Below are 25,881 nucleotides of genomic sequence, written 5' to 3' on the forward strand. Positions count from 1 at the left end.
GAAAAATGGATTTATTTTAAGAATTCTAAACGGGAAAAATCATGGCTTAATCCGGGACAACCATCTACATCGACTGCAAAAACCAGATCGATTCGGCAAGAAGACAATGCTCTGTGTTTGGTGGGATCACAAAGGTGTGGTGTACCATGAGCTTCTAAAACCCGGTGAAACTGTGGATACTAATCGCTACAGACAACAAATGATCAATTTGAACTATGCATTGATCGAAAAAAGACAGAATGGACCAGAAGACATGCCAAAGTAGTTTTTTTTACACGACAATGCACCTGCACACAAAGCAAAACTGGTTCAGGATACAATCAAAACACTTGGCTGGGAGCTGCTACCCCACCCGTCGTATTCACCAGACTTGGCCCCATCCGACCACCATTTGTTTTCATCAATGGGACACGCATTGGCTGAGGAACACTTCGATTCCTACGAAGAAGTCGAAAATTGGGTGTCTGATTGGTTTGCTTCAAAAGACGAACATTTCTATTGGAGTGGTGCCCACAAATTGCCAGAAAGGCGGTCAAAATGTATAGAAAGCAATGGTCATTACTTTGAATAAAGTGTTTTTACTTTTCAATTCAAAATAAGTGTTTCATTTTCACAAAAAAACGCTCATTTCAGGCTTTTGAGAGGTATCGGAATAGTGTATATGAGTGGTGGCTTACGTAATAGTCACATCAAATTCAAGCGATTAGTACAAAATCAGCGCAATAACGTCATCCAAGGCTCCACTAAATAGAAAAAGGTAACTAATTTATACTTGATAATGAGGTTTCAATGGCGGAAGTACGATAAACAAAATGAGTGCTATAGAGTGCAAGCTGCTTTTACGTTACTGTCGAGTCGTATCACGATCAGTGTCGGGAGTTAAAAGCAGTGCCACGATGCGGCCTTACCAGGGCACCTGCTGCGTGGAGATGAAGATGTTCTGGCCACAGGAGCCGTAGTTGTTGACCCAGCGGCCCTGCATGTCGTCGTGGGTCAGCATCAGGCAGCGCTCCGCCCACCGCTGCGCAGCCCTCGCCGCGCCCTTGTGCCACGTCTGCAAAGCGCCCAAATGTCCAGTTAGAGCTCATTACAAACTGACGACTATGACTGTGACAAGTCTCAGGCTCAGTCAGTCTTTGAGTCACACGTCTAGGGGAGACAGATCACGACATAGGGTACAAATATTAAATCGGTCGGTACAGTCAATTACACTTACATAGGCAGCAGGAGAAGTAATGGAGTGTGGATACTGATTGTCTGTACTGACACGCTTAGTCCGCTTCGTGGTGCAGCTACGACTGTGCAGGTACTAAATTATGTGACGTGTTTGTGGGGAGACTGATAGACGCAGGAAAAAAACTAACACTCGTAAGTGGAACATGTTAAGGTACCAGTTATCACAAAATGTCTGTACCTAACCATCTAACACTATATAGTGATAATTGATACCTTAATATGTAACCATTTCAGAGTGCTAGTCGAGTTTTTTCTTTTTCTTTTTTCTACGTCTGGCAGACTTTCCGCAAATACGTCACACAGTTTACTATTTATATTTTCTGCACAGTCCTAACTGAGGCACGAAGCGGACTACATGCATCAGCACGGACTATCTTGTTTTTCCGGCCGCGGTGGCCGAGCAGCTCTAGGCGCTTCAGTCCGGAACCGTGCGACTGTTACGGTCGCAGGTTCGAATCCTGCCTCGGGCATGGATGTAGGTTGGTTAGGTTTAAGTAGTTCTAAGTTATAGAGGACTGATGACCTCAGATGTTAAGTCCCATAGTGCTCAGAGTCATTTGAACCATTTATCTTGTTTTGTCTCCACGTGTACACATTCCAGATTCTGCCCTGCGGGTCAAAGGGAAATAAACATTAAGAGCTTCCTTGTGCCAGGTGTAATTGGCGATACTAACCGACCTAAAAACACACTACTCGTAGTAGCTATAATTATTGGTCTGCAAATGAAATAAATACTGATGTAACGTTATTCAGTACACTGCCTTCAGTCATCAACAGAAATATCTGCACTTATACTAGTAACACCTTGCAAATTAGATGTCTCTCCTAAAAGTAGTCAAGCAAATTTTCTCTCGTGGTTCGGCAGCTATTTGCAATTTACAACTGCTGTCAATCCAAACAATTACTGCTCATCACATGTCTCATGCGAAGCCCACTGTTAATGGAAGTGTCACTTTGTTTCCCAGTACAAAGAAAATAATTTTTAAAACGGAATTTTGCGTGCTCATATGAGAGAGCGGTCACAACTATGTCCAGTGCGCTATTCATTTTGTCGATGTGTACGAACACGGACAGCTTAACATAAACAATACATAGTACTCCAGCAGCGACTAAGCAGCGGTTTTTGATGGCGGTAGCAGAGAACAGGGGTCCTGCCCCTGATGGTACACATGCGTAGAACGAATATCGCTCTAGGTGAATTTGGGACCGCTCTGAGGAATGGGTACGTATATTCTGCTTACAAAAATCATTTTATTCGTAAAGGGAAACTAACCGCCGCTTCCCGTCGACAATGGGCGTCGTGTGAAAGACACGATGAGCAGTTTTTGTTTGAACTGGCTGCAGTTAAACATTGCAGAAACGAATGTGTAAACATTTACTGAAATACTAGAGGAATTGCACAATGACTCTTAGAAGGGTACCTGCTATATCTGGGACAGGAAAATAAAACAAAATAAAAAGCAGCTTTTGCTGGATGTGCGAAATTTGTATCTTTCAGGTGTTGTGCCTGTAAAGAGCGTTATCAGTCAGGTTGGGGGCCACTCCAGCGTTACAGCAAACCGCATCCAAACGATGCCACGGTCCGTCGAGAGAAGTCGGTATCGTCACATCGCAGAGCTCTTGCGTTGGTGAAAGGCCGCTTACTAGAGCCGAAATATCGCTAAACCAGATAGTTTTTGTTGAGGCCATTTGTGACGGTCGATTAATGCTCCGTGTCGAAAAGTAAACGCGGGGCAGCGTTGGGTCAGGGTCCCCGTGGGTACAGCCAGCAGAACTGGCGTGACGTACAGTGATGGATGTGTCCCGCAGGAGGAGGACCTGCTCTCGTAACCACCCAGCTAGCCTGTGTGACGCAATACTCAGGAGGAAATCTGTCACATTTTAAGATCCGCGACGTGATAATTTCTTCGACAGATTTGGATCGTCTACGTCTGACCGAGTTCTACTTAAAAGGCATATGTAAGAGCCATCAATAGTTTACATTTCATGTTCGGTTTCAAGAAGAATTTCATGAAAAACTAGAATTTTATGCACCGACAGTAAGTAAAAATTCATGTATTAGCCACAGAGCAACACACTTCGGCGACGTCGTCGGGCTACTTACAAGTAAGCAGGATACGCTTAACAAACGCTATTAGGCCCTACATTTATTATGTGGACATTTCTACCATTGAATTTTTATGCAATCCAGAACGTAACCTTGTATTGTATTGTATAGAACTGGGGACCTAGAAACGACGGAGAGGCTTCGCTCCCGCCGTAGCCCTCAGTAGTTCACAAACCCACAACAGGCTACAGCAGTCCACTCACCCCACCGCCGCCCCACACCGAACCCAGGGTTACTGCGCGGTTCGGCCCCCAGTGAACCCCCGAGAGAACGTCTTACACCAGACGAGTGTAACCCCAATGTTTACGTGGTAGAGTATGTATGGCGAACGTGTACGTGGAGAAAGTGTTTGCACAGCAATCGCCGACATAGTGTGAGACGGAATAAGGGGAACCAGCCCGCATTCGCCGAGGCAGATGGAAAACCGCCTTAGGAACCATCCACAGGCTGGCCGGCACACCGGACCGCGACACTAATCCACCGGGCGGATTCGCCCGGTTAACCGTACTAGTATTTTCCAGTCACTACGTATACATTTCAAAAAGAAATTAATTTCATACTGGAACACTGAATGAGGTAGCACAGTGGTTTTTGTTTTCTGTGGTTTGCGAATATCACCCAAGATGAATGTCGGTATTGTTCCTTCGAAAGCGCACGCCCGATTTTCCTGCATCACTCTTACCCAATTCGAGTTTGTATACCATTTCCAATGACCTCGGTGTCGACGGTACGTTAAATCCTAATCTTCCTTCCTCCCGACTTCCTTGTAGGAAACGTAACATTGTTGCTAATTTTCTTATCTTTTCGACGGGTGGGGAAACCAGGACATTATAATAATATAACAATCCTTTTTAGCGATCTTTCATGTATAAAAATACAAAATTGTGCCAGTAAATATAGCGAAATTTAGGAAAGAAATTATAATGAACTGTATTATGAAGGGTACCATTTCAATAAAAGTAAAGGAGGTCCATTCTGCTAGCACATGGGTTAAAGAAATTATCAAATGGTTATATCCAACGATTTAAAAGTTAATTTCTCCTGAGTTCGTTAGAGACGGGTTGGTGGACGAAACTGGGAAAGAGAGTTGTCCATGTCTTTATTGAAGCAACTATCGCGGCATTCTTAAGAGAAAGTAAATCTTACGCTAGCTTCAACGAGTACAAATTCGATCCTCATTTTTCCTCATTACGTGTCTGATACGTTTGCGGTGACTCTTTCGGTAACACTGGCATCGATTAAAGTCATTAAGTACTTTTCAGTTCACTAGCGGCCTATTGACTTTGCTTTCTTGCACTTTCCCTTTATTTCAGTTCAAATGGTTCAAATGGCTCTGAGCACTATGGGACTTAACATCCGAGGTCATCAGTCCCCTAGAGATTAGAACTACTTAAACCTAACTAACCTTAGGACATCACACACATCCATGCACATCCATGCCCGAGGCAGGATTCGAACCTGTGACCGTAGCGGTCGCGCGGTTCCAGACTGAAGCGTTTAGAACCGCTCGGCCACTGCGGCCGGCATTTCAGTTCTGTACTGCTTTTTCTACTACTTACCCATTGAGTCCTGTAAATTTTTGTTCACCCTTTTATCAACCTGACTTGTAGTTACGATCGCCTCTGAGGATTAACTGTAAGTACCTCTTCGTCATCACATTGCAAATACTCTACGGTTTACGCCGCTTCTCCAGTTCGTGTATTCCTGCTATCCTGCCAGTCTCCTTTCTTGTTTCCTCGGGGTCCCAAGGCCACTCTTTCTTTGGCCATCGGCTATCGTCTATCCTTTCTAGATGCCCATACCGTTTTAAACGCTTCCTCTCTATGGAGTCTGTTACTGATTTATCGACATCCATAGCCTCTCTTATGTTGGCGTTTGGCAGACGGTCCAGCTTTGAGTTCCCTCAATGTTATCTCCAAAGGTCCACCTCTAGCGCAGGCAGCTTGTTTCTCTGACGGTTATTTACTTCCGGTTTTGTGCTCCGTACGTAGGAATGTTTTCAACAACTGAAAGATGTATCATCTGTTTGGTACTTTCTGTTATTTTGTTATTCCAAAGGACAGACTTCAGTTGTCGCACGGCCGTATAGCCCTGCTCTATTTAATTTTTTGTGATATCTTCACATCTTCCGTTTGATGATATCATAAGCACCAGGTACATAAAACACTTAAAACCCGTGATCTTAGTGGCTCCAACCTCCAGATTCGCTATGGTATTGTTGCCAGCCTTCAGTTATTGTTTTCGGCAGACTGATTGTGAGGCCCCATTTTTTATATTCCTCTTTTAACTTCTGAAACGTGTATTCGGCATCATCTTGGTCTTCTGTTTTAGTCATCAGTGAAGAAAAGAACGTCCAATTTTCCGTCAACTACAGGGATTCCCATGTTCTCCAGACTTTAAGTGCTTCCTCCACATAGATTTTAAATAGCAACGATGCGCCTTTTTCTAACACAAGACTCCGGAATTTCCTAGTTTGACAACATTCACGCAGTTCGCTTCGAACTATTTAACTAGTATGTAAGTAGTTGCCACGCCATTAGCCTTCATGTCTACAGACTGTTTTGTAGTGCCGTATCATAGGCCTTCTACATATCCACAAAGACTACATGAGATTCCAGTGTTCTGGCAGTTTTCTTCTCTATTGCATTCTTTCTTTGATGTGTTATATTCCCTTCTACTGGAAAACTCGATATTTCATGGTTTATAGTTTCTACTGCATTATGAACTTCCAAATGCCATTCCTCCTAATCCCTTGAAAAATCGCTTTCTTTTTAATTTTAAGCCTCTCCTCAGCGCTACTGAAACAATAATCGTGCTTACCAAATCGATCACACTATACTTTGAACATCAGAACAAAAACCACAGCTGAGAGGAAAATACACTCGGAGACAAAACATAAGACGAACCACGAAGAAATTATTCGAATGTGATGGAAATCGGTAATTTTGACGTACATGTACAGAAAAACTAATTATTACAATTCCAGAGAAAATGGATGGTTTATTCAACAGAAAGAGCTTCACAAACTTAATAAGCCAATAACGCGTTGATCCACTTGTGGCCATTATGCTTGGCATAGACTGACGCAGGTTTTGGAGGTCCACCTGACGTAGATCGTGCCAGATTCTATGCAGTTAGCGCCTTAGATCGTCAGAAACCCGAGCTGGTTCTAGAGCCCTGTCCATAATGCTCCCAACATTCTCAGTTGGGTAGAGAATCGACAACCTTGCCGGACACGGTAGGTTTTGGCAGGCACTAAGACAAGAAGTAAAAGCTCTCGCCGTGTGCGGCGCACGGGCATTATCTTGCTGAAATGTAAGTCCAGAGTGGCTTGCCATAGCGGGCAACAAACGGGGGCGTAGACATACCGTTGTGCTGCAAGTGTGTCACGGATGAGAAGCAAAGGATCCCCGCTATGAAAAGAAATGCCACCTCGGCAGCTCACTCCTGGCTGTCGCGCCATACGGCGGCCGACAATCAAGCTGGTATCACATCGCTGTAAGTGCTGTCTGCAGACACGTCTTCGATGATCATCAGGGCTCAGTTCGAAATGGGACTCGTCACTGAAGACAATTCTACTCCAGTCAATGAGACTTCAGGCTACAGCTGTAGAGATACGCCAGATAGCGTGGGGAATACCAACCTGAATGTCACCCCCCCCTCCCCCCAATTTCTTTTCATAACATGACGTCTTTGGTAGGTCATCAATCGGGTCACCCATTCAGCACAGCAGTACGTCAACGATGTTGTACGCCCCGTTTTGTTAGTCTTCATGGCAAGCCAACCTGAACTTACATTTCAGTGAGATCTACATCAACATCTACATAGATACTCTGCAAAACACATTTAAATGATTTAAGTGCCTGGCAGAGGGTTCATCGAACCACCTTCACAATTCTCTAATATTCCAATCTCGTATAGCGCGCGGAAAGAATGAACACTTATATCCTTCCGTACGAGCTCTGATTTCCCTTATTTTATCGTGGTGATCGTTCCTCCCTATGTAAGTCGGTGTCAACAAAATACTTTCGCATTCGGAGGATAAAGTTGGTGACTGGAATTTCGTGAGAAGATTCCGTCGCAAATTTCGCAATGATTTCCAGCCCAAATCCTGTATCATTTCTGTGACACTATCTCCCATATTTCGCGATAATACAAAACGTGCTGCCTTTCTTTGAACTTTTTCGATGTACTCCGTCAGTCCTATCCAGTAAGGATAATGCCCGACCGCACAAGGCCAGAGTTTCTACTGCTTTTCTTCTATTTTCCAGACCCTACCTTGGCCTGCAAGGTCCAGCTCGGGATTCTGACGATCTAACGCACCTATTGGACAGAATTTGGCACGATTTCCCGCAGGAGGATTCAACAAATCCGTCAATCGATTTCAAGCCGAATAGCTGCTTGCATAATGGTCAGAAGTGGACTAACGTGTTATTGACTTGCTCAGTTTCTGAAGGACTTTCCCTTGAATAAATCATCCAGTTTTTCTGAACGTGTAACAATTTGTGTGTACATGTAACACACCTGTCGATTTCCTTCCCATTCGGATAATTCCTTTGCATTTTCTTTCCTTTTTTGGAGTGTGTATATTTTGTATAACACAAACCTGTCAGTTTTCTCCAAGGCTCAGGTGCAATTCGAGGCTTCTATAGCGAATTGTGTTGTCTCTCTGTCACACACACACACGTATACGCACGCATGCACGCACACAATTGAAAATGATATGAGGCGATCGGCTTTAGATTCTCTCCCCCCCCCCCCCCCCCCCACTCCCATCCCCGACGTCAGTCCGTTGGCAACAACCAAACGGTGAGCAAATTGCCAGCCTCACCATCTTGAGCATGTTGGACGCCGGCGGCGACACCTTGGTGCGGAAGAAGTTGTGGTAGAGCACGATCTTGCGCTGCACCTTCTTGCCGGTGGTCACCAGCGCCCTCGTGGGAATCTTGTTGCCGTACACCCTTGGGCCTGTGAAAAATTTAACAAAAAAGTAACAATGTGAAAGTATTTCCCAGCAGACTTGTGCAACACATGAGACTGATAAGAGGGAATACCTTGAACGCTTGACTACAAGAACTAGAACCCAATATCTTAAAGGATCAGCAAAACCTGACGAAGCATTTGCTGATCGGCACAACTAATAATGCATTGGTAGAGAGAAAGTCAACGGACACCGATTCGCTGACACTGTGTAAGACAGATCAGCATAAATGGAACAACAATCTTGATTTTTTTCATTTCGTGAATGTGGAGCTGAACAGATTTCAGTCCACTTCTTATAGTGTCACTTATGTCCAATCATGCGTGTCATTAGAGACATGACCAAAGTTACTATTGAGGTCAAATGTTGGTCTGCAACAGATAAACCGTAAGTTCCCCTAATTTTTCTTTCGTTCCTAGTTAATTTTAGTGCATTTTCTATATTTTGCATTGACAGTAGCGTATCAGCAATAGCAGATTGGGTCAGTCTGGAGAGCTGAACGACTTCATACGTGGACTAGTTACCTAAGTAACAAATCGATCAGGAACATTTCAACCCTTCTTAAGCTGCCAAAGTCGACTGTTGCTGATATAATTGAGAAGTGGGAACGCGAAGCAACACCCACAGCGAAACGAGGACCATAAATACCTCAAGCACTGACAGAGTGGGGCCGACAAGCATTTCAGAGATTGGTTATAAAAAATCGCATGAAATCAGCAAAGGGAATCACTTGTGAGTCACAGAGTGCCACCAGCAGTCAAGCTAGCACAGTGTCACTGCGCATGGAGTTAAAAAGAAGAGGGCACAATGTTGGATCAGCTCCTCATAGTGATACATGTCTGTAGTCAATGCTAATCGACCGCTTCAGATGGTGTAAAAAGTGTCGCCATTTGACAGTGGACGACTGGAAGCGAGTGATTTGGAGTGCTGTATCCCGCTACACCCTGTGGCAATTTAAAGAGGGGTTTGGGTTTGGAATATGCCTGGAGAACGTTGCCTGACATCACATGAAGTGAACACAGTGAATTACAGGGGAGGTTGTGTTACCACACGGGGGTGTTTTTCGTGGTTACGGTGTGGTTCCCTTACTGCGCATAAGAAAACGCTATATATGGAAGGATATGAACACATTATACAGCTTTGCATAGAGTGGAGGAACAGTTCGGAGACGATGATTGTTTCAGCATGGCAATGCACCCTGTCGTAATGCAGCAACTGTGAGGCAATAATTTGTGCATAATAACATTCCTGAAATGGACTGGCCGTCCCAGCCTCCCGATCCTGAACCCAAAGGAACATCCATACCCCAGCGTCCAAGATTACTACCTTCTTTGGTTTCGGCGCTTGAGGAAAAATGTGCTGTCATTCCTCCACATCCATTCAGACACACGACTGAAAGAGTCTCCAACACAGTATAAGTCATCGTAAAGACGAAGTGTGGACACATCCCATATTAATGTTCACTAATAGGTGTCCGGATACTTTTAACGCCGGTACTCTGCTGGCGTTTGCACTCTTCGTATGGGGCCATTGATGTATGTGAGTTGTCACAGTTCGTAGCAGAATTGTTCCTCGATTGATTCGCAGAGACATTTCTTCTTGTCTCGTATGGTGCGTCACGAGAAATGCTTGAAAGTGAACCATCTACGAGATTTGAGTCGGGCTGAAGACATAATCTTACGACTAAATTGTTGAAGCTGACGGCTGTCGCGTTATGCGGGAGCTATTGGTTCGGATCCTGGTCTCGCATAATTTTTCAGATTCCAAGAATTATGAGTATCAAAGCGGTAACTGCAGCAGTGAGCTTATAACCCTAGATGGCTCTTGTAAATAAGCAAATCAGGAATCAATTACTTGTTGGATGAGTTCTAGTATCTATCTTCCTGCAGTTTTTACTCTCTACAGTTCCTTCTAATACCATGCAACTTATTCTACGATGTCTTAACACACGTCCTGATATTTGTCTCATCTTCTTGTCAGTGTTTCCCATATGTTCCTTTCTTCGCCTACTTCGTGGCGAACATCCTTGTTCTTTATCAGTTCACCTAATTTTCATCGTCCTTCGTTAGCACCACATCTTAAACGTATCGATTGTCTTCCTTTCCGGATCCACAGTCCATGATTCACTACTATACGACGCTGCATTCCAAACGTATATTCTTTTTATACACTTCGTAATAAAGGCGGGTCCCTACACAAGGCATCAATCAACCCCCAATCCCTTAAATTAAAGTCACCGTGTAGGTTAACGGATTTCTCACTAATTACACTGCTAGCCACGAAAATTGCGCCACCATAAAGGAGATATGCAACAAATCTGAAATTGGCATGAAGAGTACTACGTGCTTGGATGTGCAATAGATTAGCGCTTCAACACAACCGAGTGGATTATTCGGTCAAAAATCGAAATTGAATATTGCTTGTCGAGCTCCATGTGAGAAGGAGAAAAATCCACCAGCACGTTTCGACTTCGACAGCGGCAGAATCTAGGCTTATCGAGTCTGTGGTTTATTGTTCCGCAATGTGGCTGACTGCGTCCTCTTTTTCAGACTAGCGGTGCCCACCTGTGTCCAGCGTTGTCGTTCGGAACACCTCTGCTGGCACCTCCCTGTGCCCTGCGTCAAACTAGGCCGTAAATGGTCGCCGTGCTGGCACTCCACCGCGCTCCAGATGTCATCGCACTGTCCGTGTGAACGAGCCAACTCCCTGACTAAAGGTACGTCACGTCCCTGTACGATGCTGCGAGGCCGAGCGAGGAATACGCCTGTCCTCTTGAGGCCTAGTCGCGCTGGACCGCTGAGATCCTCCGTGAGGCTGCGTATGGTCCCTCTGAACCCATGGCCTCCACATTCTCACGATGCCTACATCTACATTTATACTCCGCAAGCCACCCAACGGTGTGTGGCGGAGGGCACTTTACGTGCCACTGTTATTACCTCCCTTTTCTGTTCCAGTCGCGCATGGTTGGCGGGAAGAACGACTGTCGGAAAGCCTCCATGCGCGCTCGAATCTCTTTAATTTTATATCCGTGATCTCCTCGGGAGGTATAAGTAGGGGGAAGCAATATATTCGATACCTCAACCAGAAACGCACCCTCTCGAAACCTGGCGAGCAAGCTACACCGCGATGCAGAGCGCCTCTCTTGCAGAGTCTGCCACTTGAGTTTGCTAAACATCTCCGTAACGCTATCACGGTTACCAAATAACCCTGTGACGAAACGCGCCGCTCTTCTTTGTATCTTCTCTATCTCTGGTACGGATCCCACACTGATGAGCAATACTCAAGTATAGGTCGAACGAGTGTTTTGTAAGCCACCTCCTTTGTTGATGGACTACATTTTCTAAGGACTCTCCCAATGAAACTCAACCTGGTACCCGCCTTACCAACAATTAACTTTATATGATCATTCCACTTCAAATCGTTCCGTACGCATACTCCCAGATATTTTACAGAAGTAACTACTACCAGTGTTTGTTCCGCTATCCTATAATCATACAATAAAGGGTCCTTCTTTCTACGTATTCGCAATACATTACATTTGTCTATGTTAAGAGTCAGTTGCCACTCCCTGCACCAAGTGTCTATCCGCTGTAGATCTTCCTGCATTTCGCTACAATTTTCTAATGCTGCAACTTCTCTGTATACTACTATCTACTAGGTCATTTATATATACTGTGAAAAGCAATGGTCCCATAACACTCCCCTGTGGCACGCCAGAGGTTACTTTAACGTCTGTAGACGTCTCTCCATTGAGTACAACATGCTGTGTTCTGTTTGCTAAAAACTCTTCAATCCAGCCACACAGCTGGTCTGATATTCCGTAGGCTCTTACTTTGTTTATCAGGCGACAGTGCGGAACTGTATCGAACGCCTTCCGGAAGTCAAGGAAAAAAGCATCTACCTGGGAGCCTGTATCTAATATTTTCTAGGTCTCATGAACAAATAAAGCGAGTTGGGTCTCACACGATCGCTGTTTCCGGAATCCGTGTTGGGCGTTCACATGTTGACCGTCAGGAATACGTTTGCCTGCTGCGCCTGTCATTGCGTCGTGACACTTTTTCACTTTTTTTTTCACTAACTGCTTATTTTTAATGACCAACTGTCTAATTTCTTATGGTGGGTCGTATGTTGCCACTTAGCCGCTGTGACTGGGTCCGGGTTCCGGAGTGACTGAAAGTAACACCACACCGGCTCCCGTCCCCACTCACACCGTTGCCCGTGTCCCGCCACGTGGAGGCGGGCTCTATTTGTTTACATCCATTTGTATATCTTTTTTTGTGCAACATTAGAAAAGCTTATAACTAATACAAAATCAAGTGAGATATTAATAAACAAAATCCATGTTGATTCCTACAGAGTAGATTCTGGGTTTCCAAAAACGACATGATACGCAAGCAAAGAACATGTTCTAAAATTCTACAACAGATCGACGTCAGAGATATAGGTCTATAGTTTTGCGCATCTGCTCGACGACCCTTCTTGAAGACTGGGACTACCTGTGCTCTTTTCCAATGATTTGGAACCTTCCGTTCCTCTAGAGACTTGCGGTACACGGCTGTTAGAAGGGGGGCAAGTTCTTTCGCGTACTCTGTGTAGAATTGAGTTGGTATCCCATCAGGTCCAGTGGACTTTCCTCTGTTGAGTGATTCCAGTTGCTTTTCTATTCCTTGGACACTTATTTCGATGTCAGCCATTTTTTCGTTTGTGCGAGGATTTAGAGAAGGAACTGCAGTGCGGTCTTCCTCTGTGAAACAGCTTTGGAAAAAGGTGTTTAGTATTTCAGCTTTACGCGCGCCATCCTCTGTTTCAATGTCATCATCATCCCGGAGTGTCTGGATATGCTGTTTCGAGCCACTTACTGATTTAACGTAAGACCAGAACTTCCTAGGATTTTTTGTCAAGTCGGTACATAGAATTTTACTTTCGAATTCACTGAACGCTTCACGCATAGTCCTCCTTACGCTAACTTTGACATCGTTTAGCTTCTGTTTGTCTGAGAGGTTTTGGCTGCGTTTAAACTTTAAGTGAAGCTCTCTTTGCTTTCGCAGTTGTTTCCTAACTTTGTTGTTGAACCACTGTGGGATTTTCCCGTCCCTCACAGTTTTACTCGGCACGTACCTGTCTAAAACGCATTTTACGATTGCCTTGAACTTTTTCCATAAACACTCAACATTGTCAGTGTCGGAACAGAAATTTTCGTTTTGATCTGTTAGGTAGTCTGAAATCTGTCTTCTATTACTCTTGCTAAACAGGTAAACCTTCCTCCCTTTTTTTATATTCCTATTGACTTCCATATTCAGGGATGCTGCAACGGCCTTATGATCACTGATTCCCTGTTCTGCACTTACAGAGTCGAAAAGTTCGGGTCTGTTTGTTATCAGTAGGTCCAAGATGTTATCTCCACGAGTCGGTTCTCTGTTTAATTGCTCGAGGTAATTTTCGAATAGTGCACTCAGTATAATGTCACTCGATGCTCTGTCCCTACCACCCGTCCTAAACATCTGAGTGTCCCAGTCTATATCTGGTAAATTGAAATCTCCACCTAAGACTATAACATGCTGAGAAAATTTATGTGAAATGTATTCCAAATTTTCTCTCAGTTGTTCTGCAACTAATGCTGCTGAGTCGGGAGGTCGGTAAAAGGAGCCAATTATTAACCTAGCTCGGTTGTTGAATGTAACCTCCACCCATAATAAATCACAGGAACTATCCACTTCTACTTCACACATTGGGATCTCGGCCAACAAGTGTGACAGTACCATGCAATGGTAACTATAGTTTCGACAGGCCACGGTGTGGCCGCTATCGGATTCAGACACGTGGTGGTAGATGTTTCTCCTTCTTAGTCGAGGCATAACACAATCTCGTCACTTGCAAACAACAGTCAAATGACATTTTATAATCGGAAACCTACTGCTTAAATTTTCGTTATGAACAGAATGTAAAGGCGTAATTTGTGCAGCTGCTCTGAAATACTAATCACTCATGTATCCAAGCATGTAGTACACTTCATACCAATTTGTCGTTTTTCGCCAGCAGTGTACACAAAAATTAATACTAGCACTTTTGGAAAGTAGACTCCCCTCCACAGTTCTAAACTAAATAACCCTTCGTTAATTTTGAGAAAAACAGGCTAAACTTACATGTGCTGTCACTTTTACTAATAGCTACTACTCCCGACAGCAAAACAGCACACAGTTTTGATTGGTGCTCATTGTACAGCAAACTTGTACATTTTATGTACTGATACATCTACTACTAGTTTCTCTTCCCGACAGGAAAACGGCAAACAGTTTGATTGATACTCATTGTACAGAGACAGAGGTAGAATTTAGACATGTAAGGTTAAAAGGGCTCACACATACACACACACACATACACACACACACACACACACACACACACCACAAAACCAAAGACGCCACAAAACAGCCGGCCGGTGTGGCTGTGCGGTTCTAGGCGCTTCAGTCTGGAACCGCGTGACCGCTACGGTCGCAGGTTCGAATCCTGCCTCGGGCATGGATGTGTGTGATGTCCTTAGGTTAGTTAGGTTTAAGTAGTTCTAAGTTCAAGGGGACTGATGACCACAGATGTTAAGTCCCATAGTGCTCAGAGTCATTTGAACCATTTTTGAACCACAAAACACAACACACACAACGACACAATACAAACAAACCTCAACACAACACAACACAACACAAAATTTAACGCACACCACAGCACTCCACAACACAACACACAATGCAGCACAAAAAACAACACACCACACACCACAACATGCCACACAGAACAACACATACACATTATCACACACCACACAACACAGCACCACACAAAACACAACTCAATGAACAACACAATATACCTGACAAAATACAACACTCAATACATCACTACACTAAATAGAACACAAAACACCACACAAAACAAATCAGGGCACAATACATGACAAAAAGCAACATTCGCAAAACACAACATACACGAAACAACGAAAAAACACAACAAAATACAAAATGCAACACGCACCACACTACAAAACAACACAACTCTCTCTCTCTCTCTCTTTCCATAATGAGCAGAAGCGTACTCGCAGTGCTACAACCCATTCGCACAAAGCACCCTGTATGTAATGCTCCTTCAGGTAGTGAGAGCGGCGCAGCACGCCGGCCAGTACTCACGGGTGTCGGTCCTCCAGGCGTCAGCGTCGGAGAAGAGGACGAGTATGAGGGCGGCGAGCACCAGCAGCCGCAGCAGGCAGCGGGCGCGGGGGCCGGCGGCGCCGGAGCAGGCTGCCATCGTGCCACGAGAGGTAGCCAGCTGGTCCTACAACACGCGCAAACTGAGCAGGTGGAAACAGACAACCGAGGAATAAAAGACAACGAAATCAGCGTTTTGCAACCCGCCGCCCAGGTAGATCAGCAACGAGGCTGTATTACCCAGTTGGTCTACCTTCCAAATGGACGGCTGGGCCTTTCGCAAAGGATTATAGAGAAGCCCCAAAACAGCGCATGTCCAGAGGAATATTTGAGCACAGTATATCTGAACGGCAGTGGTACCTTGTTCGGTGACTTGAATAGCTACGAAGCACTAGCGCAGTACTATCCTGGGATTTCCCTGCAGAGAATATGGGGTAAAAAGACTACCTTCTGTTCCGAAGCTGACTATGTGAAGTATCTGATAATATTTGTCTGCATTTATACACCACAAGCCACTTTCCGGTGTGCGACGGAAGGTTCCTCTGGCCTATCACACACTACTACCATGTTAAATTTACTCTTCACGAATGAGGTCTGAGAAAAAACGTCATCGGTAAGTTTATGTATGATCACTTACCCTCTAAAGAAAAAAAAAACTACGTATCACGAAGGAATGATTCGAATGGGACGGAAATCGGTACATGTGAGGTACATATACAGACAAACAAATGATCACAATTACTTCACAATTGAATAATTTATTCCAGAGAAAAAGTAACACATTTGTCCAATTCTGACCTTACACAATCAGTCATTCGGATTGCCATTGATTGATGGAGCCGTTAGATGTCCTCCTGAGGAATATCATGCCAAATCCTGTCCAATTGACACTTTAAATTGTCAAAATCTCGAGTTCATTGGAACGCCCTACCCATAATGCCCCAAATGTTCTCAACTGCGGGGAGATTCGACGACCTCGCTGGCCAAGGTACGTTTGGCAAGCACGAAGACAAGCGGTAGAAATTCTGGCTATGAGCGGGCGGGCCTTGCTGAAATGTAAGTCCAGAATGACTTGCCATGAAGGGCAACAAAACGGTGTGTCGAATGTCGTCAGCGTACCGCTGTGCCGTAAGGGTGTCGCGGATGACAACCGAAGGGGTTGTGCTATGAAAAGAAATAGCCTCCTGAGACATCACTCCATGTTGTCAGGCCGTATGGAGGGCGACAGTTAGATCGGTATCCGACTGCTGCCTCGGGCGCCACCAGACACGTCTTCACTGGTCATCCGTGTTCAGTTCGAAGACAATTCGACTCCAGTGAGACTCAGAGCTTGGCAAATCCTACCTTGACCACCAAGATCAACGGATCTCTCCCCAGTTGACAACGTTCGGAACATTATGGGTAGGACCCTTCAACCGGCTCAAGATTTTAACGACCTAACGCGCCAGTTGGACAGAATTTGGCTCTACACCCCGCAGGAGAAATCCAAGAATGCTGTCAAATTAGTGGTAAGCCGAATAACTGCTTCCATAGGGGTCAGAGGTCGACCAAAACGTTATTGACTTGCTCAGTTTGTGAAGCTCTTTCTCTTGAATAAACCATCCAATTTGTTTTGAAATTGGGATCATTTGTTTGTCTGTACATGTTCATCGTATATACCGATATCCATCCCATTCGGATAATTCCTTCGTGGTGGGTCTTTCTCAAATGTATGGATGAGGTTATACAGAGTATCTCATGAGAAATGGTCAGTATTGAGGGATACGACAGGAACGGTCATTAGATCCAAAAAAGGCTAGTAAACATGGACCCTAAAATAACGCCTTAAGAGCTAAGAGCACTTCTTCATCTTCGATACACTGAAACAAATCTCTTCTATTAAAAGCTCTTCGCTTTCCATATTTTGAGGGATGGAAGCACGAAACAAAAAAATAAAATAAGTCTAATAAACATGCGCTCTGAAGTGCAAACCTTAAGAGCTATGAGCACTTGTTTATCTTCGCTATTATGAAACACATCCCTTCTATGAACAAGTGCTCATAGCTCTTGCTGTGTGCAATTTAGAATCAACATCTAATAGACAATGTTTTCTTGTTTTCGTCCATTCTATGTCCTCCCAAAACATGAAACTTATGTTGCAGTTACTGAATTCCATAACTCTTATGTGACCTCCTTCTGTTGCAGCGGGCGCCGATTTAGCCCCTGGACCTCTTCAGATGTTAGGAGAGCTGAGGCTGTGGAGGTATATTTGATATCCTTCATGCTGTGTAAGGTATTCCAGTCATACATAGTGGAGAAAATGAAATCGACACTGTCGCATAAATATTGAAGTTTGTTACGTTTGGAATGGGTTTTCAGTGAGGTTGACAGTTGACAGCCCCAGCTGCAAATAAAGACTTACTTAATTAACTGAAAATCACTCTACTATATGAACACGAGCTTACTGAAGTTAGTTTTGTATACTCACATACGAGAACTGGGCAAGAAGTACTTGGGAGGTTTATTCTGTGCGTAAACTCGAAAGCGAGCAGAGTGATGGGGGAGGTCGCCTTTTCAAGAAGAGCTCTACAGCTACAGTACGGGATGATTAAGAATCAGTTTCCCCTCAAGCCGGGTAGAATAATGTGCAGAGATTCACGTAGAACCTGTCCAATGCTTTTCTTGCCTTAGCATTACTAATGATTCATATCTGTATTCCATGTAGTGTTATCACTCCCAACGGAAAATAAACATACCTGAGTGTGTCTGCTCTCTCTGCCGCCAGTGATTCATAAGATGAGCTGCTGCAAGGGTGGTATAACGTTGTGAACTGCGTTTAGTTTCTTCTTGTGGCGTAGTGGGATAAAGAGAGTGAGAGATCCTGTGGTTGCTTTTCAGTTTGTAGACCTATGAAGGAGGGACGTGCGACCTACCATTCTCCACCACTACCCCCCCCCCCAACCCCCTCCATCACCCGTTACACCCCTAGAACAGAATTTAACACTGCGGTTACTACAGCTGTTATGAAGTACATGAAATGTATTCGCAGTTGCGAATATGGACAACCATCACCTTTATAATGGGATGACGACAATAAAAATTTCTGCCAGGCCGGGAAACAAACACGGATTTCCCGCTTGGCTATCCGTGCACGATTCACGGTCACCCCCAAACTCCAATGTGTCGACAACTGTGTGTCTACAATCTGCACTCGTGCATCCATTTTGTATAGTCCCGTACAGGGCAGACATTTTAACTGAAAGTTACTTGCCCAGTTTCAGCCGATAAATACGGTGTCGTTCACAAGTACGATGCCATGTTCCTTCGGACATACATGCATTATTCCGTTATTCCATTACACGGCTGATGGTTTCCATATTCGCATTGCGAATACATTTTATTTATTTCATAGCAGGTATAGTCGCCGCGGTGCCTATTCCTTCGGACATGCATGAATGTTCGAATGAACTTTTCATAATACTTCTGAACATCACAGAAACTGCAATTCGTATTTATCCGCGGAAACAGGGCAAGCGACTTTCAATTAAAATATCTCACCTGTATGGGGATATACATAATGGATGTAAGAGTGCAGGTTGTAGACATGTGGTTGACGACATATGGAAGTTTGGATGTGGCAGTGAGTAGTACTCGGATAGCCGCTCACCATAAACGGTAAATCCGGTTTCGATTCACGGTCTGGCACAAATTTTCGCTGTCGCCTGATTCCTTGATTCTATGTTTATTCATTGCTGAAATAATTTCCCTGTGCGGAGAGGCCGCGTAGTTTGAGGCGCCTTGTCACGTATTGCGTGGTTCCTCCAGCCGGAGGTTCGAGTCCTTCCTCGGGCATGTGTGTGTGTTTTGTTCTTAGCATAAGTTAGTTTAAGTTAGTTACTTTAAGTAACAATTTTCAATATTTTTTGCTTTACTTGTGTTTTGGAACCTTACTTATCGCCATATTTCATCATTCTACGTCAACTGGAAGTATCCTCTAGGTTTTAATGAGTGAGTTCACGAGAATCAAAATATGTGACGTAAATGAGGGTATCTTTTGATTGCGAATATATTGCATGTATTTTCCCCAGAAGACGAGGTTTTCGAGTTTTTGAGAAAAACCTAAAATAGTGACCTTTAAACGTACCACAACCCCCATGCTTACATCCCCACCGCAAAGTATTTTTAGTATGTTTTCATGGCACTCCCTCCTACCATCGGACAAAAATTTGCGACTATACGAATTTTTCCCCTAATTCTCCTTTGTTGACTGGACTACCATAACCTTACCGTCCATAGGATGTGAAACTACTTCCTTTTGAAGTGGAGAAAATGCCATATGACAATTTTTACCACTATGGTACGTTAGTCGATCTGCCCGTGCTTCATTAACGACTTTAATGACAATTATTTACTGATTCCTTCATTCTATGTTTATTCATTGCTGAAATAATTTCCATGCGCGGAATGGCCGCGTGCTTTGAGGCGCCATGTCACGGATTGCGCGGCCCCTCCCGCTGGAGGTTCGAGTCCTCCCTCGGGCATCTGTGTGTGTGTGTGTGTGTGTGTGTTTTGTTCTTAGCATAAGTTAGTTTAAGTTACTGTAAGTAGTATGTAAGTCTGGGGATGGATGACCTCAGCAGTTTGGTCCCTTGGGAATTCATACACATTTGGACATTTTGAAATAATTTCAATGTCTGGATTTCGGTGGACTTCTGAGAAACGTAGAAAAACACCTTATCATTTACGAAAAGCCTGAATTGGCCAACTCTGCACAATCGCCAAGATCACTGATCAGTTGTTAGATGGGTGCGCAATCAGTCCGAAGTAGTATAGACCAGACCTATTAATGATAAAATTACTGAAATGTATCCATTAATTCAAGAGGCACGTGTCGATACTGTAAAGCAGTGGCGATATATTTTGTACACAGATAAGCAAGCAACAGCTTCTTGTGTATGTCTACATCCTTAAGTACGATCAAATCGAATTCCACCTTTTATAGGGGCGATCGCTGATGCCGAGGCTACATTCAACGGTCGAAATGATACAGTAGTTCAGCTCGAAGCCTGAACAAACTAGATACCATAATAAAATTCCAGGTCGACCTTCGTGATTCAGATTTTCCACGATTGTTATAATTCGTTCCAGTTCCATCAGGACCGTAACCATGCCTCCAACATCATCATCAACGTTAATATAAAGTAGTACGAGAATGACCCGCGCACTGACGGTTCCGTGCAAACTTAACTTCCGTCGGACAGGCAGGTAAATAGAGAGAGGGCCACAAAGCGATCCTCTTAGGTTTTCGTTCCGGAACTCGAAAGAAGAATAAATAAATAAGGAAATGCAAAAGAAACCTCGGTTTTAATCTATTGCGATCAGGATAAGAATGAACAGGACAGTGGATTTCTTTTCCTTACATTTAATGAGGCAAAAAACTGATCCGGAAAGCAAACATAATTAAAACACAGTAAAGGTGAAAGAACTATATTATAGGTGTTTCCTCTCTTATAGGCACGGCCACAATATTCACAGGAGCACAGCGGCAATAACGTTGTGGTCAGGATGAGTTGATCGTATCGGTGCCAGATACCGGCAAATGCTCGGTTCCAGCTCTCGCTGAGCAAGAACACATTTTTTTGTTATGTAACATGTCGATGTATTTAGAAAAGTTCGCCACAATGATGAGAGTAAAAGCTGTAATCAGTTGAAAGCCCCCCCCCCCCCCCGTCTACATCTCTCTCTCTCCCCACTCACACACACACACACACACACACACACTTATAAAGAAAAACGGACAACTTCTTATCGGATATTTGCCTCGGGCACTCACTGCCTATAATGATTTTTATTGTTAAGCTTTTTGAAACTGCATCTACTCAAAACAAAGAAGTAATATGCCACAGTCTGCTCGAAAACGTCAGTCAACATACTGCTCAAAGTGAAATACTTGAGAAACATGTCTCTGCAGCTGGGACTGATAGCACAGATCGGTGAAGCGATATTCAACTCCCTGTTGCAACCTGTAAACCAAGAGGTGCGGGATACTTCCAATATAGGAACATTAATCTCAAGACCAGTAAAGTTAGTGACATTTTTTCTTATTACCCGAACTCGTCCCAAGATTTTGCATTAAATGTAAGACCTCTAGTCGGTGTATGAAGGCGTTATATAATTTGACTTTTGTCCGGGTGTCGGGGGCATAAGTGTTACCGGAGGGCAGAAGGTATAGGATTTATTCCATCTCTCTTCTACGTCTTCAGCATAGACACTGAAACCTATAAACACTTATAGAAATTACACTGTCTGATCAAAAGTACCCGGACATCTATCAATGGACATTAATATGGGGTGTGTCCACACTTCAAATTTACGACGACTTGAACTCTGCTGTGAACAGTTTCAATGAAGGGTCTGAATGTCTGTGGAGGGATGGCGGTCCATTCTTCCTCAAGAGCCGACACCAGAAAAGGCAGCGACGTTGGACACTGGAGTTTGAAGCAAAGTCGACGTTCTGACTCATCCCAAGGTGTTTCATTGGGTTCAGATCGGGACTCAGGGCAAGCTAGTCCATTTTAGGAGTGTCATAGTCCACAAACCATTGACTCACAGACGGTGCTTTATGTCAGGGAGCAGTGTCATGCACGGTGATCGTCTCCGAACTCTTCCTCTACTGTAGAAAGTATAAAATGCTCAAAATTGTGTTCGATTCGTTCCGCCTTTACCGTTTCCTAAGCTGAATAAGGGAGGCACACATTAACCAAGGAAATCATCACCATACCATAACAACCACCTCCTCCTACTTCACTACAGTCATTGTACTTGATGACGGATAACGTTCTCCAGGTATTCGCCAAACCGTGACCCCTCCATCGGATTGCCACAGGGTGCAGCGTGGTTCATGACTCGTTTCCAGTCATCTGCTGCCCAGTGGTGTCGCCCTTTGCACCACCTCAAGCGTCTCTTAGCATTCACTACAGAAATGTCTGGCTTATTGGGAGCTGCCCGACCATTCTAGGCCATTCTCCTTAACTTTCTACGCATAGTCTTATCTGGGGTGATTTCTTCTGCTTATTTCATATGATTTTTGGGGTTCCGCATCTCAGTCTATAAAAACTGAACCTTTATAGAAACACTTTTTCCGTGAGTCTCTTTGTTTGTCTGTCTGTCCTACTGTTGAAATCCCTTATTCTCAGGTGATGAAAGACGTATAAAGCTGAAATGTATGTCACGTGTCAAAGTCCAGGGTTCCTTGGTGCTGTATAAAAATGAAGCTTCTATTCGTTTCGTTATGGTTGGTCTTTCGCGTTTCCACTTTACAGTCACGTCACCAATTTTAGAAGGGCTGAAATGCCCCTGATTTTTTTGTTAGTCGAGAGACATCCAGTAACTAGCTAGTCCACATTCGAAGGCGCTGAGCTCCCCTGACCAACTCACTTTGCTGTCACTGCTTCTGCACACAACACCAGACAACACAGTACTCCTTGCCTTCCGCATTGCATAGTGATCTCTAAATATAATTGATGATATAGTGTAATGACAATAGTTATACAATTAATTCACTGTTCTAAAGGACGAAATGTTATTCATTTATATCAGATTTGAAACTTTTATCTTTCCAGCTGTTGTCTCGATAATTACTCTGCCATTCTGCATCCACATATTTTTAAGGCCGAAGTGGGATATGGCGTTGTTCAAAATCTTTAGCCATTTGACTCTCAGATCTTCTCTTATTGGCAATGCTGTCTTTACTGGTTTTTTCTTGTAGCACTGTTTCGGCGTGAGACGAACTTTACAGTCATTGGCCGAGGTTTAGTAGGGCCTAATGCTCTTCGTCCCACTCGATGGCTCCCGTCAGTGTATGCCATGCTTACTTTCACACCCCATTTATCACGCGCACCGTGTATAAGTAGCTTGTCTGTGTCTTCCGCCTCATTTTCTCTTACGCCAAACAGCGGCAGGCTGTTCTAGCTCGTCCGTCATAGCAGACAGTTTTTTTCGGATATCGTGTTTTTTTCGCGTACGCAAATACATACTTTCTTAGAGCTCTAATTTCGTTAGTAATGTTCGCAATAGTTTCACTAATTTTGACTAAGAACCGATACCTCACCTCCAGCCACGGGCCGGATGGACGCATCATTTCGTAAAATATTTCAGTCTATTGCGAAAAACACTGCTGTTTGCACCACTCGTAATAAACTACAGCGCTAGATCTCGACGAACATTTCGAGCCAAAGTTAACACACATTACAAAACAACCGTTTGTTTGGTAAATATTGTTCAGGAATGTTTTCCACGCTTTGTAACTTCACGAGTAATACTTCTGCCTTTCATTGTGTTCGAATGAAAACTGGAAGGAAGCAAGACTAATGATAAATGTCCCGTAGACATGTGGGTCAATAACAATGGAGCAGCAGGTGAGTAAGTGGGGGATATCGGCCTTAGCCTTGTAGAAGAAACAATCCCATAGTTCGCTGCAACTGACTGACGGAAACCACGAAAAACTTAAGAACAAAACAGCTGTAAGCTATGTTAATCCCTGTTCTCGGATAAATACGACTCTCTGGCCTTATTAATTCGCCATAAAATGACTTTCGGATGCTGTCTAAATACCGTTCATCTTATCGTTTACCTAAGCGAGACACCAGTTCTGCTAGAGAAAGGAAGGAAGATCAAGATTTAATCTCCTGTCACAAGAAGCCGAATCACAGGTTCTGCACAAGGAGTGGTATCTGAATCTGGATTGTCCGTTTCCAAATAATCATGCCGGTACTCTCACTAAGCTGTTTCTAGAAACCAATAAAAACATGTTTCTGAATGGCCAGACGGTGTATGAACCCCGATCCTCCTGAATGCGGGGCCGCGTGCTACTCAGGTCGAAACTCACGTCCGTGCACTTCCTAGAGCTACCGATGTCGCCACTGAGGACCTTCGGAATAATTCACCTCTGGCCTCAGAAGACACCGAATGCAGAAGGTGCAGAGGGTGCCCTGACTGCATATTTATCTGTATTAGAGAACGTAAATAGCTAATATCAAAATTAAAGCCGCCACAAAAGGAAGGCTCCATTTAAGGAGAACGTAAAATGACGAATAAAACATAAGTAATTCAGTTTCCATGGTGACTAGTTCGTTTGAAAGTAGCGACGATCTGGGAGATTCAGTAGGTTGAAAACTGATACGAGAGCGTATATTTCAGTTTCGCAAAGCGTAATGGAGATATTGATTTTAAAAAAAATGTTAACGTGAAGAGAGAGTAAGTTTGTTTCCGAGGACAGTAGCCGGACTGTGGCAGAAAGTTATGAATAAAGGCTGGTGCTGGTGTTGGCCAGTGAGGACGCGTGTTGCGAGTGACCGCGTGAGTGGCACTGTGGGCAGGGGCGGCGGGAGGTCTTCTCAGAATGCTGCTCACCGCAACTCCGGGTCTCGCAAATTCTGGGCCTTTCGTGCGTCCTCAATAGAATGTGAACTCCGACGTCAAGGCTGATGAAGGCGAGCCTGCATCACATTGGCCGCGATTTGAAAATGCGCGCCGGAACGTGATGAAGCTCTGCTGTAAGACTGTAAGACACGTATGGCGGCTTCTGGAACGCTGCTTCCCAGTTCCATGATCTTGTCACTGCGATAGTATAATCAGTATCGCAACAACTTCGATGATAAAGAGAGTACCACGAACCACACGCACATCTCTAAAATGTTCTTTCTTGCCTTCGCCTGTTACACACGACTACTATGAAAGACGAAGCTGAGACATGTACTCACATCATTCTACACAAAGACACTGCCCTTGAGGCCAAAATTACCAGTCAGTACAAAACATAAAGGAGTTTTCTTCTCTTAAAAGAAATTCGAAAATTTTATCAATAGTCTTTTGCAAACTCTACAACTGCGATTATCAGATATCACAACAATAAGGAAAAAGTTAATAAAATCTTAATTTTACCCCAGTGCCTTAGTTGTATTACACTATTGAATCGTCTTGCTTATCACATAGACACTTTCCATTCCATTACAATAGTGATTCATAATTCTCAAGTTATCAGTATGATTCACAGTTGTACTCGCATAAGAATGCCGCATGTTCCCCCATGTCTCAGTATGAAAACGTTATAATACTGCTATGTCTTTGGTTAGTCGAAGATTTACAGTTCCCTTCCTGTCTCTATCTTAAGGTTTCACATGCAGATATCTGCTTCCTTTTTATTTATGTATGTGGTTTGATATTAGAGATACATTTTAAAATTTCAATATCGTTGTCATCGCAATATCACACACAACTCATTGCTAAACATTGCAATGAATCAGCACATCTTGAAAAGTTTGTCACTCCCTATTAAATGCTAAAATAGGCCAGCTAAAGACTGCTGCTGATCATAAAAAAGT

At 43.9% G+C, this 25,881-nt stretch overlaps 1 protein-coding gene across 2 annotated transcripts in view; it reads right to left on the minus strand.

Annotated features, from left to right (window-relative positions):
- The window catches only part of LOC126236899 (cysteine-rich secretory protein 2-like), a 251,857-nt gene that overhangs the window by 33,861 nt on the left and 192,115 nt on the right, over positions 1 to 25,881 (minus strand). For both annotated transcript variants that reach the window (XM_049946542.1, XM_049946544.1), the window contains 3 exons: positions 15,503 to 15,647; positions 8,175 to 8,311; positions 909 to 1,054 (listed from right to left, as the gene is read on the minus strand). In XM_049946542.1, coding sequence (XP_049802499.1) covers positions 909 to 1,054; positions 8,175 to 8,311; positions 15,503 to 15,620 — 401 coding nt within the window. In that variant the 5' untranslated portion in view covers positions 15,621 to 15,647. The remainder of the gene's footprint in view (positions 1 to 908; positions 1,055 to 8,174; positions 8,312 to 15,502; positions 15,648 to 25,881) is intronic.

The sequence above is a fragment of the Schistocerca nitens genome, chromosome 2, assembly GCF_023898315.1.
Source record: "Schistocerca nitens isolate TAMUIC-IGC-003100 chromosome 2, iqSchNite1.1, whole genome shotgun sequence".
Lineage (NCBI taxonomy): Eukaryota > Metazoa > Arthropoda > Insecta > Orthoptera > Acrididae > Schistocerca > Schistocerca nitens.